Raw genomic sequence first — 14,496 nt, 5'->3', positions numbered from 1 at the left:
CTTATCATTACAACTTGAGTATGAAAGACATTATTTCTTGAGAAGCAGTTTTAGTGTTGACAGGAGGAGACTTTGCTTCTTAGAGTAAAACACTGTGTGACCAACTTGTTGAATACTGAAGTGATAAAACAAAACATGGCAGAGTAATAAAAATGCAGAAATAAAATACAATGATAGCAGGGGAAAAGTGAAAGAAGATATGTGATCAATAATGTGTGAGGTAATATTACATTAGCGTTACCTCAAGAGGGTTGTGAAAATATCTTGCCACAAAGAGAACACCATCTTTTACTCTGCTCTTTGTCAGTGAATTAAAATGCATACTGTATTACACAGTTAGATTATAAAGTGTGTAAAGTGTGAAGTTTATAGTTCTCCAAACAATCAAAGATTAAATAAGATGACAGATATCACAAAGACTGTGAGGTGACATATCTCTGAGGGATAATATTCTTCTTGTGGGTGGCAGGTGAGTGACAGTAAACAAGCTTAACGTGATTACAAAGGATCTGAGTGGCTGAAGGTTTGCTGTATATCCTGGACAAAATATTATATCTTGTCCATTGAAAAAAAAAGTGCACACTGATGTAAACACTTTTAACTAAAATAGCAATGTATGTCACATGAAGGTTGAGTCTCATGTTTACCATAATGACTTAATTAACTTGTTAATGTTGTGGAGGTAAATGATCCTTGATATAAATAGAAGGGAGAGGAACAACTTGGATAACTGGAACAAAACCTGAAAAAGTGCCAGAGGTATACTGAATGGTAAACACACACACAGTATAAATGTTGTTTTTACAATGAAATTGTGTTTACACTGACCCCCAGGGTATTTAGGCAGAATTTACATGGGTCATATGCAGTCTTGCTCTTTTTCTTTAGCAAGCATATTGCCTCCACTAAATCACAGTATCTTCAACCCACCATTTGCTACAATTAAACTGTCCACACTGCAAAAACACTGACCTTAAACAGAGAGCTTATTTGCAGCTTTAGATATCATATTATCATATTATTAATCCACCAACTTGTAGATGCATGCAAGTTTACAAAAATAATTTTACATCTGTTTGCACATCTGCTTTGTTTTGTTTTTAAAGGCCCCTATAAAGATGTGGGGATGTGTTATAAGTAGTGTTTAACATTTTCCACTGTTTGTGCAATGAAAAATACTGGAAACACTGTTAATATATGGCAGTCCAGTGCAACCAATCAGTGTGTAAAATGCATGTACATCTTTCTACTCCAGGTGCTCAGTCCAAAAAAACTGTAATTGTGATTTATGCTTCCCAAGGACTCCCAGCCTTAATGAGTGCTCTATGTAAAATTTCTCTGTAACCTTAAAAATATGTGTTGTGATAAAAGTGAGTCCTTAGGAGGCAGAAGTCCAGTATCACACCACACCACAGCTGCATAATCCCACTGTAGAACTTAGTCAACATATTAAGAACTAAAGCAGTCATTCTTAACAAAAACTGTTGTATTACACTGCATTACACTGCACAGACCACTTAGTGTAAGGAAGGTCACAGTAAAACTTAACTCTCACCTCATTCGGAGAGTCTCCCCGCTGGTTCTCCTCTGGTTTCTCCCAGGGGTGAGGGGCTACCGGATCCTCCCTCAGCCTCATCTCCAGTCCTGCGCTGCCAACAATCCCAGCACCTCCAACCATGACCCCCCCAATCCCAAGACCCATCCCTCCTCCTCCTCCTCCTCCTCCCACAGCACCCGCCATGCCTCTAGCTTTGGTGTCCATTTGGCGGATAACAGGTAGGGGAGGGGCCTCTTCAGGGGACGCGGGGCTGAGTGGGGTGGCAGCCACACCCTTCTCCCTCCAGAAGAAGCCAGTGACCATGATGAAGGACTTAATGTTGGGGTACGGGGCGGAGAGCTCACGCAGCAGGGAGACATAGTGGAGGGCCTTGTAGTAATGGAGAAAGGAGATGACGCACAGGCCCACCGTGCACAGCAAGAACACCCTGTGCCGCCGCATTTTCATCCTGCAAACAGGAGAAAGGAGGGGGCAGGTGGGGATGGAGAGAAATGAAGGAACATGAGTCTGACTAATAAGATCAAAAAATAATTTCCGTTTAGGAATAACCTCTTTATTCCCAGCTGCACTATTTAAAGTTGTTGGTAAACCACAATTAACTTCAAGGTAATAGCCTCCAGGGTTGTTAAAAAAATCAATCACCACCTGTTGGCTTTGGTAAGAGCAACACTTCAGGCAACAGGAGGAAGGTGCAGCCTCAAACACACAGAGCCATGAACCTGCAATTCACTCTTTATTACAACGATGTTCACTGTCTGGACTAAAACTGAGATGAATCGATTGTAAGTCAATAAAAGATGTCCTTAAAGCAGCTGTTACAAATATCTTATAATGATATTCTATGAAATGACTGTGTGTAAGATGAAAGGTTAGTTCACTCTTAGTGATGAGCTAACAGAGCTCATTGGACTCTGTGGCTCTCCTCAGCTCTACAGAGCTTTTTAGCATTTTTAAGCTCAATGTTTTGGTTTTACAGCCCTCAACTTCACCATTCTGCTTCATTGGTTCTCAGTGATGATTCCCAGCTCAGGCAGCCATTGTCAGTGAAAAAGATGTGACAAGCCTACTGTATAGCACTTGCCTATGACCACACAGCACACAGAAAAGGTTCACTGCTAAGTTGTTAACTTAGTGGAGCATTTGGCAGCTTAAGAACCAAGAGCTTGTGGAGGACAAGACAGAGCTGAATAAAGAGTCAATACTGAATTTACATTCAGCAGGTGGCTAGAGGCATGACTCAAAGCAAAAGCTATTTTGGTTACATATTTGCTGGGTGTGTAAATAAGCAACTGTTAACTAACTGATCCACCATGTCAACTTTACAGAGTGATAACACGTCAAGTGCAGGTATATATATTAACGATCCCATTCAACGCAGAAAAAATGCTCCTACAACCATAATTAGCCACACTGACAAACAAGGGCCTGTTTGTGGCAGTGCTATGGCCTGGCTCTGCCCAGTGAGCTGCACATAATTTATGCTGATGATCATGCTGATTAAATGATCTGATTCAATTTCCACCCTGTAGCTTTTTATTACGGACAATGCAGGAGAGAGGACTGAAGCATGTACGGGAAAGAGTGAACTGGAAGTCTACATCATCATTACATCATTATTCATGCAGACTTCAAGCTTCTCATTGACGACTTGCTAAGTGTGCATTGAGATGAGAAAAATGTCAGAAATTGTACTGATTATCAGGGAATGATCAAAATGTTCAAAAATACGATGTGATACTAATTATAATCCCGATCTAGTCCTGTTTCACACATCTGCCAGATCAACTGCATTTTCATTTTCTCTCCGTTACAATAAAAACTGGATTGAAATAAAGCATAAAAGTGGACTCGAAGCATCTGAATGTGAGCCTATGTCTAGGCTTTTGACTGGGATTTCCTTTTTAGCAAAAGCACAGGCAGTATACGGTCAAGGAATGGAGACGCTCGATGCTTACGCAGCAAGATTTATTCTCATACTCTAATCCATCTTCAAAAATGTTGGACATCTGAACACATTAAGCATACAATGTGTAGGGGAATAAAAAAAAAAACAAAACACTGAGGTAAGGGGAAAAAAAGAGCTAACTCTGCCAGTGACCTCCCAGCAATGCATTGAATGAATCTGAAGTTGCTTGTTCAGCACAGCCCCCACCCACCAGGGTCTCGATTACTGGATATGAAATGAAAAGCATAGAGGAAAGAGGAGTGTGAAGAAGGGCAGGGGGTAGAGGTCCAGCTGAAGATGTGGACGAAAAGAGGGAGAGGAGGAGAGGTTTGTAGGCGGTGTTATGGAGAGATGTGGTCCAGTGGAAGGAGGAGAGGAATGAAGTGGGAGCTGAGGAGGGAATGTAAAAGCAGAGATGCAAAATGAAGAGGGAGAGTCAGAGTCCTCTGGGGATTAAACATTTTTCATTCATGTGCAGCTTCAACAAGTTGTTGTGAAACTTGACCAGAGGCTCAAAAAGGTTTAGCTTAACATAGATAAGATATTTAACAGTGTAACCGCAGTAGTCTGCACCTGAATCTTAAGCCTGGAATGATTAGGTTACCACTTTAAAAGTCACAAATAAGTCTCAGATCTTGGTACCTTCTCAAGTCAAGACCAAATCAAGTCCTTCAAGTTTTTTCACTGCACTTTCACTTTGTTTAAGAGACAACATCTGGCAATCCTAAATTAAATGACTATAGTCTAAGTAAAGTCTGTAGTCACTGGAGTTTAAGTCTAAGTCAAGTCTTTTGATTTATTAGTGTAAGTCTAAAGCCACCAGATTTGTTAAAGTCACGTTACTTGATTCCACATCTCTGCTAATTATCACCACTGAAGTTCATCATTCACAATCACTAATCTGTATACCAGGGAGGCTAAACTTGAGGCCAAAGATTCAGCTGAATGAGGAATAGCCACATAGTGTGACTGTTTCACTAAATCAACATTTACTCTGGATTTACAATGAACATTTCATTTACACAACCGCATCTCCCAATATACCACAGAAAGCTTACGGTACGTAGATATGTATGTTTAAAAAAACCAACAATGGATCATAACAGACTTTTATAGCTCACAACTGCACAAATTAATGAACAATAACATTTCAAAATCTGAAGCAGGAAGTCAATCGTAGCCAAAAACAACTCAGCTGCTCCTTTGCCAAACTGGCCTGAGATACCATCAAATGATAACATGGTACAGAAATATCCTGACAACTAATGAACAAATACGACTTTAGACTCTTTTACAGAGGTAAAGTACAGACAAATCTTACTAGTGGTGTGATAGGGTGGCAGTGGCTGAGGAGATACATAGGATCATCCACTAATCTGAGGGTTGGTAGATCAATCCCAGCTCCTCGAGTGCACAGGTTTGGTGAATTGCTGAAGTATCCTTAGAAAGGAAAGGATTGATGTACTATCAGAAGCAGTGTGTGAATGCATGGGTGAATGTGACTCATAGTTTAAAGTGCTTTGAGTGGTTATTAAGACTAGAGAAGCTCTATATAAATGCAATCCATTTACCATTACTATTTAATAAAATTGTAATCACAGGTGCTTGGACCTTGACATGAAAGGTTTGGGAAGCTTAGGTATAAATCTATCACCTCACCTAATTTATTTTCAATAACTGCTCACTTCCCCTCAAATCTTATTTTAGACAAAAAGAAATGGATAATTGAAAAAGTTCTAGGATTAAAAACAGGAGATAGAGGCAATTCAAGCTGAGGTGTTGGTGGCGTTTTCAGGCCATGTTGTGGAAAGTAACCTGTCCCACCCTGCCTGTCAACAGGCCCTAACACTGCAGTTCTGGCAGAAATAGACAACCATATACAGATAGAAATGTGTTATATCCTGTTACTACTCCATCTCCTCACAGAGATGCTATGCTGCTTTTTCAAAATACAAATGAGGCATACACAATACCTCTGTTGACATGAACACAATCGCACATGGAAGAGAGGAGAAGAGAGAGGGGTCAAAGGAAAAGAGGAAATGAGGTGGAAGCTGGTGGTGTTTGGTTTATTACTGAAGCACTGTGCCACCTCATCTCCCACTGTCACATCCTCTTGGCAACTCTCTCAATTCCCCACTATCATCTGTCATCTCTAATTCCCCTTCACGTTCACTCCTTAACTCCACTCTTCTCTGTCTCCCACGCAGCTCGCCATAAAAGACAAAGAGGAGGAAGCGAGGGGTGAATAAAAGACTCATCTCTCTTTCTGCCCTGATACAAAGAAAAATGGAAAGACACAGAGACAGAGAGGGGAAGCAGAAGAGGTTTCCTTTCTTCTTCATCAATATGTTTTATATTAATTTCATTCTAGCATGTCCAGAGATACCACATGTCAGATTTGGGATGCCACAATCTTTTAACACTTCCTGTAGCCTACCACTGTGACGCAAAGATTTAGGACAGTGGTTCTCTAACTCCTGGGGGGTGTATACTGAGGTGGAATTAAACCTGAGTCTGTTTCATGTGGGAACAACAAACAATGTTATCACTGTCAGCAAAGCTATCAAGGTTTTCTGATAAAATGTTATAAAATAAAATGTTTGACAGTTGAACAAAGTTGGAGGAATAGTTTGGTAATGTTTTATTAGGATAAGAGTTAAATGAGTAGAGCGATTACATTCACAGTTTTGTATACTTAGTAAAAACTAAAGCCAGATGACTGCTACTTTACATTTGTATAATGACTGGAAGCACTGGGGAAACAGCTTGCTCTATCCAAAAGCATATCATGATAATGCCTAGGAGTCCAAACAGGTTGGAAGCCAAATGAAAAATAACTGGATCAATAGTTCAAAGGAGTTAACAGGTTAAACCTTTGAGAGATTTCAAAAAGAGCAGAATTTCCCTGACAACCAAAACTGGTCAGATACAGTGTGTGCAGGTGGTTCATCTTTTGCTGTTTTAATGCCACTTTTACACAACCTTGGGTTTTAGAAATTACATTTCTAAACAATTTAACTGCAGCAGCAAATATACTTTCTGGGAAACCTTAGCTGGATTATATTCAGAGGCAACATGTCTTTTTGGCCCATAGTTGCAAGATTACATACATCACGTTCAGCTATACTTAAAAAAAAATGTAGACAACTTGACAGTGTTGCACACAGAAAAGAATACAAATGCAGAAATTTGAGCTGTTTTCTGTAATTATGTTTTGTATAAACTTCTCCTGTTGCAGTTCAGTTGTATAGAAATGGAATATTCAGGAGACAGGGTTGGTTTAGAAAGTGGTTCAGTGTTACTGATTGTAATCATACCATAAGCGCCAATATCAGTTTTACTGCTTGAATGTTGGGATATCTTGCTTGAGAACCAGGAGGAAGAATAACAAAACTAAATCTAAATCACTAAGTGACTAATCATTAACAACCTTTAAACATACATAAATACTTTAAAGGTTAGAAGTTTAGAATAGCTATCTTATCTTATCTTAGCTATCTTATCTTATCTTATCTACTACTGAAAATGTTTTAATCGGAAAACAGAAATTACAGAAAGGGGAAAGGATTTAGCCCATCTCCAATCCAGTCATCCCACCACCAATCCATATACAAAAACACTTACAAACAGAGTAACCGCAGGCATCGTGTGGGTGTTTTCTGTGGACTCAGTGGTGCCCAGGTACCTCTAAGCCAAGACATGATTGTAGAAATTATTCCAATGTGCTCATGTCACCAGTCGTTGCCAGTCTATTGCTGCAACCTTCCTCTTCCCTGCGATGCTGCCTGTCAGACAATGCACAGGGTGGAGTCTTATAAAACATGGCACACACACTCTGCATTCTTCTAGTTGCAGTGACAGATAACAAAGGTAAGTAAAGGTGTAGACCTCTGGTTCTACAAGTTTCTTATGAATTTTACAAATACCTGCAATGACAAGGATTTCTTTACTTATGCCTATATTTGCCACATGCCAGAGTCAACTACATGCACAGATGCACCTGGTTTGTGATCTTATCAGCCTGAATCCAGGCCTTAAGAAGTACAAAAGATACTTACTACAGAGTGTAATATTACCTGTGTGTGTTAATACTTTTTAGATAGCACAAAGTTTAAACAGAGTAAGTGTGAGGGACCTGGTTGGAATGTTGACTGTCCTGTTCATACCTCCAAAGGACAAAACCTTGCAAAACCTAGAGCTCAAAAGTTATTTAGCAACAATTCAGACTCTTAGTCCCCAGTGTGGATCAAGTTTTAAAAACATCTGATCCTGCGTTTCCCATAATGAAACTCAATAGCATTGTTTGTTAGACGTCCAAGATTTGATAACCCTGATGACATCACTGGGACATGATCAGGGTCATTTTTGGCAGACATGAGAAAGCTCCTCCAGAGCCACAGAAAAACTGAGGCTACTAAAGAAATGAACTTCACATTTTCATTTAATTTCTTGCCATTATTAAGGACTATTATAATTACTACTCCCTTGTAGGGCTGCAGTTATCTTCATTATTGAACAACCTGACAGTTATTATCATGTTCATGGAAGCATTATTTGTTTTTTTTTTTTTAAAAAAGGCAAAAAATATGTATAAACGTGCCCGTCACAATTTCCCTAAGACCAAGAACACCCGTAAATATTCACAATTGAGAAGCTGGAACCAGTGAAATTTTACTACACAATACTACAGTGTAATACTTACAGAGAAACTCAGCCACAAATGCTGAAGGTACACAAATGTTATAAACCAGCAGTAAACACACTCCCCCCACATCTTTACACCTCTCTGCCTTTCTTATATCTATCTTCATTTTAATCTAAATTTACATTCCTTTCTGCTGTTAAAAGAAAGCACCTCGGGACAAATCTGCCTGGTGACTGCTTTTTGGTCAACTAATGGGTAGGGCTACACCCATCTCTATGGTGATAAGCTAGCCAATCAAAACTGGTTATGTGTTCAGGACTGGAATGAATTGAAGGAAGAGGATATTTTCTGCAATCTGCTTCTTGTGTGTCTTAATTTAGGTCAACTAGGGTTCCTGTGTTTATACAACTGAACGTTTTTACTTGCGGGCAGTCTGATATCAGAGGAGGCGGAGAGCGTAGTGATGGATGATCTCCCCACCCACTTTCTTTGTTCAGTTTGGTTATCTTATCACACTTGGTGTTACTTGTAGATATCTCACCACTCCCCTCCTCCAAAATAAAATTCCCCTCCTTCTCTTTTTACTCTCTTCACACCCAGATCTGCGTCTGTGGGAATTTTTGAAAAAGTTTAGGGACTTCACATGCACCCCTGGAGAGTTTAGAGAAGTCCCGGCCACTGGTTGACAAACGCAGCTAAAATATTTGGTCTGAAGACACGGAGGGCGATCCAAGTGATAAACAACCACAGAGAGAGAGACAGACTACGTGCCAGAAGGAGGGGTTCTCCTAGTTAACTGCTCCTAATTTCATCAGTGTGGCAGTGTGTGTGTGTGTGTGTGTGTGTGTGTTGCACATTGCTGGCGACCTGCTGACCTGATGAACCAGTTTTACATTGAAATTAGTCAGTCTTAGTATTTGAGGCTGACAGGCAGGGAGGGGGTGGGTGGGTATTTGTCTGTTGTTATGCTCACAGTGGGAGGACACAGACATTTCTGATTGAGGGGGTAATACTGCATGGGATAAGAAAACTAATACAAATCTGATGAAAATATAAGACCTGAAAAACTGTACTTTGTACCTTTTTTGGGCGATGGGGAAGTAACATCTGAATGGAAATCATTGAGGACCTAAGATATGATATTTTTACACAGACACTAGTGTGTACAACCCTGCAACCGTGCAAATATACAAACATTTACACATACAAACATGGGAGGACACACCTCAGAATACACAATCTCACATTTAATGGTTTGTTGCTTTAAAGTTCTTGCCACATCAGCTAAACTGTTTCATAGGTCGAATGATAAATGATGCACTGTCTCTCCAAAGTGCTTAAAGGCCTTTGTTTAATAAGAACTCAAGGCAGTAAAGCTTTGCACAGTGTGTTTCTGTGTGTGTGTGTGTGTGTGTGTGTGTGAGACAATGCTCTATGAGAGGCTAGCTGCCTCATCTAAATCCCCCTCTCTCCTCTCTCAACACAAAGAAAACTCACAAACATCTTTCCACTTGGGAAAGGCTTTGGTATCGTCTCATCTGGACTACAAAGCATCTCTCTGCTTTTTCAACACCACCCGCGGTCGCTGGCCTGTCTGTTGATCTCACCTAACAAGCACTCAGAGGGGATACTGAAACAAAACAAAACACCTTGGGTGCAGCAGTTAGTGGGCCCAACTTCCAACCAAACGACCACAAGCTCGTTAAGGCCCTGAACCTTCGGCTGGAGAAGTGTTTCTCTGACGGACAAAGGAAACAAACTCTTAATTGCTCTTAATTGCAAACTCAAATTCAAAATTTTAAAATCAGCCACAACTCCTAAATAATGTCCTTGTATTTCCCCAGACTGTTTTTACTAGGCCACCCTGCGTGAGCGACAGAGCAAGACATAAACTCTAGAATACTGAAAGGTGGGAGAATTCTGGGGGAATAATTGAAATAAAAATCCATTGTCTTAATGAGTTTTACTGTCAAAGAGAAAACAGAGGAGTATCAGCATCAGGTGGGAGGGTCACGGGTGATGCATGTGTTGACATGGACACAATAGAGGAGCATACATTCACTCCTGCAGCAAGTAACCTCATACACAGGCACAGATGAGCATGCTCTGTAATGGAAAACCAACAGTATATAAGGTGATGAGGCCACAATTTAACACACTTTAATGTCCATCTCCTTCACCTGGGCTCAGGACAAAACACAGATAAAGTCCAGCGAATGAAATATTTTGTTGTCAAGCAAAACATACAGAGAAACATGAAGTGCTGGCTATTTTGGAAGAATCTAATCTTGAATTTGTTCTACAATAATTACTTTTGTTTGTAATGAAAGGGTTGTTTGACTGTTGGTCAGAAATAATCCATTTAGGAGACATTTGTCATTATCTTAAAGATAAAATGACTGTTCAGTTTATGGACTAATCCATAATCAAAAAAATCAGCAGCTGCAGCCTGCAGGCATTTCATTAAAAATGGGCTGAAACCTAAAACCCTATTAACACGTTGATACAGACTTTGTTATCTTGAAGGGTTTTGTTCCAAAATCCAGTTGAAAAGTGCAACTCCTAATCTGATAAACAACACTTGCATGAAATTGAAACTTACTGAATATGAAAAAAAACTTACTGTTCTATATTAAATCTTGAGCATCAGGCCGCAACTTCCCCCTAAGATGGATGAGTTTCAGAATGAAATGCTTCAGCCATAAAGTTTTATTGACCTGATCCTTCCACTGTATAAGAGTATACTCTCCCAGAGTAAAAGAGTAAATCTCTCACCATGCACTGCTGACCGCAGTTTCCCCTCTTGTTCCTGTGTTTAATGCCTGCTCAGCTAACTTTCTTATAGGTGGTTCCCTTTAGCAAACAAATGTTTTTCATTGGACAGATTATGAGAGGATGTAACTTCACTCAGGCGAGTCACTAGATTTACTGCACTTCCTTATTCACGTCTCTCTTCTTTCCCCAAACGTGCTGTGCTGAGTTATTCTAGAAACTCACTTCAAGTTTCCAGTCATGCTCTGCCTGTTACTCTACAGTTACATTTACATCAGTCAACCAAAAACACTGTTTAGCCTGCACTGTACACTTGCTGGCTTTTCTGCTGTTCCTCCTGTGGCGGGCATGACAGACAAAAAGTTTCATCACTAAAATTATCTTATTTCCTTTGACTAGCAGAATCTTTCACTTGTTTTCCCCTTGACCAGTATTAGCAACTGGGTAGTTGATAAAGTTGATAATTTTGCAGAAACAAAAATATCATTCACTTTCTAGAAGGTGAGAGTAGCTCCAGAGGATGTATTTAACACTGGATAAGGTATCCACACATGGCTGCCCATTCATGCCAATTAAAACTGTTCGGTCAGTGCATATGCTGGAAACGTTTGTTTGGCCTCTGTGCCCACAATGCATGTGCATTACAGTCTTTTCCTGGATCCTCTTGGCTGACTGCCATGCTTGATTGGGGGCTTTTGAGCCATATTGGAGGCACTGTATTGGTTCAAATCAGGGTAAGCTGTTTTTGAATATAAGTGATGCTTTGAGCTGCTGCTTTTGGATGGATGCCACATAGCCTTTCTAGGTCTGAGTGCATCATATGACCTAAAGCTTATACCCTGACCACACAAACTAGAGCCTAGTTGGTTCGTTTTTTGTTGTGAATGATTTGTGGATAAAAGAATCCCAAAGTAACACACTCAGAACTGGATATTTTAGTATATTTTATTATGAAGCTGTAACTAGCTCTCATGGGTGTCTTAAACGCAGGGACAGATATTAAATTGTGGAAGCTCACTCATGCAATGATTAAAAAAGAGTTTCCATTGTGCATTTCTATCACACATAATCCCAGTGCACTGATATATTTCTCTATAAGGACTTGGCCAACTACCCTTCTTCACTGACAGCTTTTAAATCTTATTGCACCTGTTGTTTTGGTTCAAAAGGTCATCACATGCAGTCAAGTTGTTTTTGAATGGTTGTGACGTTTGAGTGCTGCTTTTGGATTAATGCCTCATAGTCTTATTGACCTAAGGTTTCCACTGGGGACATTTTGGTGTGGTCACATTGTGAGAAAACTCTGTCTATAGATATCTCATCCAAACTATCAGGTGTGGGTTCATCATTCTGTCACGCAGTTGGTAGTGGTAGATTTAAAGCCTTCTTTCCTCAGTTCACCATAAATAAGAGCTGTTCCTCTCTTTCCTTACATGTGTTGTATCAATGATTGTCTCTTCTGGTAGCATTTCAGAATCCAGTACTTCTTCTATTGTCTCTTTTGTGGCAGAATCAGGGAATTCAGCTCTTCTTCGCGGAGCTCACAGGTCACTGGTTTGGTGAGTCAGATGTCAGGAGAAAGCCAGCGTGCTAAGTGGGTTTCAATAATGCAGACACAGTAAGGGCCTCAGTAAGTGTGTGTGTGTGAAACTGTGTGTATACTAAGTTAGAAGCAGGGTTTGGGTGTACATGAATATTGGTAACAGGAAAGCTGGAGCTGCAGTGAGAATGTGTCTTGCCTCTGAGAGACTTGGTGCGTGCAAGGAATATTTGTTTGGGTGTTGTAGGCGTGATTTGGTGTGTGTATGTGTGTGCGTGTGTGTAAGAGAGTGAGAGCATGGATTGAGGTGGGAGGATGGGAAAAGCCGGTGGAATGCCTCCATCCCTCCGACCTCATCTATAATTCAGCTCTGTAACGGTCCGTGAGGTCTTTCTCTCATTCCCCCCATTCCCTCTCTGCACTGATGGTGGAGACAAGTGTTCCACGGTACATTTCATTGTCTCTCCCCATCTATCCATCCCCATCTACTGCTACCTCTCTAGAGGCAGAGCAGCTGTGAGCAGCAGCTCAGTGAGTTTCACTGAATGAAGATGTGAATGTACATTAATGTTGCATAAATCCTGAACTACTGCATATTTATTTTATCTATCATTGTGTCTCTCATTAATTTTTTTCAGTGTCTTATGTTATATTTCTTATTTTAATATGTTATATAAAGCACTATGTTCGTGAATAAAATCCGCTATATAATTAAGCTTGACGTGCCTTGCCGTGGTGAATAAGCTTTGATTCTTGGCTATGAGCTTTTCATCCATTTATACCTCTATCTGTCACAAAAAACATTGACTGGATTTATTTTTTATTGAAAGTAAATAATTCATTTTTCCACTTTTTCAAAAAATTATATTAACGACTCCACGGGAATCTATAACTACAAGCCAAAAGTTTAAACCTATGTTGTCTTGCCACCTATTTGGATTCTTAGCAACAGCTAGTCCTCCTGAGGTCCATACTAAAAAATACCGGCATATAAGTAACAAATGCACTTACAGTACATACAGAACAGCCTTTGTAAAGCTGCAGAATTGGAAAGAGATAGATTTAGAAAAATAAGACCAAAATTGAAGCAGAAAATAGCCAAGATAGATTTTGGTCCCTACATGGGTCAAAATTCACATAATGCAACTCCATGGTATCCTTGGTTCTTTTGGTCTCCTGAGAAACCCCCACAGCTTTAAAGCTTCTCCCCCCAGCTTTTCAGGTCAGCTATCTGTTATCTAAAATTTCAAAATTCTAGTCTCCAATCCCAAGCACAGACAACTTAAGTGCTGTCAGCTGGGTAACTCTCTCAGACTTGACAAAGCTCATCAAGGGCCATTAAATACTTTATACAACTCACTGCACTGATGAAGACGATGTTGCCAGCAAACTAAACACATTATCACCACAACTAAAACATATCCTTACCATTAAAATTAAATATATTATTATTAGCAGTAACCGTATTACAATTTAAGTACACATAGTATATCAGTAGTAGCAGCAATAATCTGTGTTTTGTTTTTATGTTCTTGTATTTTTTGGTTTGTAAATGTAAAAGCTGCACTGTCCGTGTACCTCAGGGACAATAAAGCTTCACTCAGCTGAACACTCTCTTTTCCTCTATCGAGGCTGATTCAGCTGTTCCCCTCATTCACATCCTTCCTTCCCTTCTTTCATTCAAACTTTCTCTTATTAACTCGTTCTGACACCTGCAGTTCACAGAGGCAGCGGAGACATGTTCTGATCCAGAGCTTGTCTCAGCTGCACGGTACCATTTCCTCTGTTATTAGTTTTATGTTTGTTGCTCTGTCTCTGCAGTGTCTACTTCTGCTAGAGAAAGTGCCTCTTATTTTAATAGCACACTGTCCTTCTCCATTCCTTCTCTCAGTCACTCTGCTTCCATTTAAATGTCACATGTTCCTGCGGACTGCAATGATTTCACTTATTTTTATTGAACCCTTAATGTGCAGCTCAAAAACCTTTTAAGTTATTGCTATGATTCATTGTTAAGCCTGTTATTTTTAACAGCA

At 39.9% G+C, this 14,496-nt stretch overlaps 1 protein-coding gene across 6 annotated transcripts in view; it reads right to left on the bottom strand.

Annotated features, from left to right (window-relative positions):
- Window positions 1-14,496, bottom strand: part of mgat3b (beta-1,4-mannosyl-glycoprotein 4-beta-N-acetylglucosaminyltransferase b) — a 67,443-nt gene that overhangs the window by 13,599 nt on the left and 39,348 nt on the right. For 2 of the 6 annotated variants that reach the window (XM_018685337.2, XM_018685338.2), the window contains exons 2-3: window positions 7,131-7,291; window positions 1,556-2,006 (exon numbers count right to left, since the gene is read on the bottom strand). In XM_018685337.2, the coding sequence (XP_018540853.1) occupies window positions 1,556-2,006; window positions 7,131-7,207 (528 nt within the window). In that variant the 5' untranslated portion in view covers window positions 7,208-7,291. Of the gene's footprint in view, window positions 1-1,555; window positions 2,007-7,130; window positions 7,292-10,774; window positions 10,904-10,926; window positions 11,103-14,496 lie in introns of those variants that run through there. The other 4 variants (XM_018685339.2, XM_018685340.2, XM_018685342.2 and 1 more) reach the window with 3 other exon arrangements.

Source organism: Lates calcarifer, linkage group LG5 (genome assembly GCF_001640805.2).
Source record: "Lates calcarifer isolate ASB-BC8 linkage group LG5, TLL_Latcal_v3, whole genome shotgun sequence".
In the NCBI taxonomy this organism is placed as follows: domain Eukaryota; kingdom Metazoa; phylum Chordata; class Actinopteri; family Centropomidae; genus Lates; species Lates calcarifer.
Note: the sequence above shows the minus strand (reverse complement) of the source record. Positions and strands in the feature narration are given on the sequence as shown.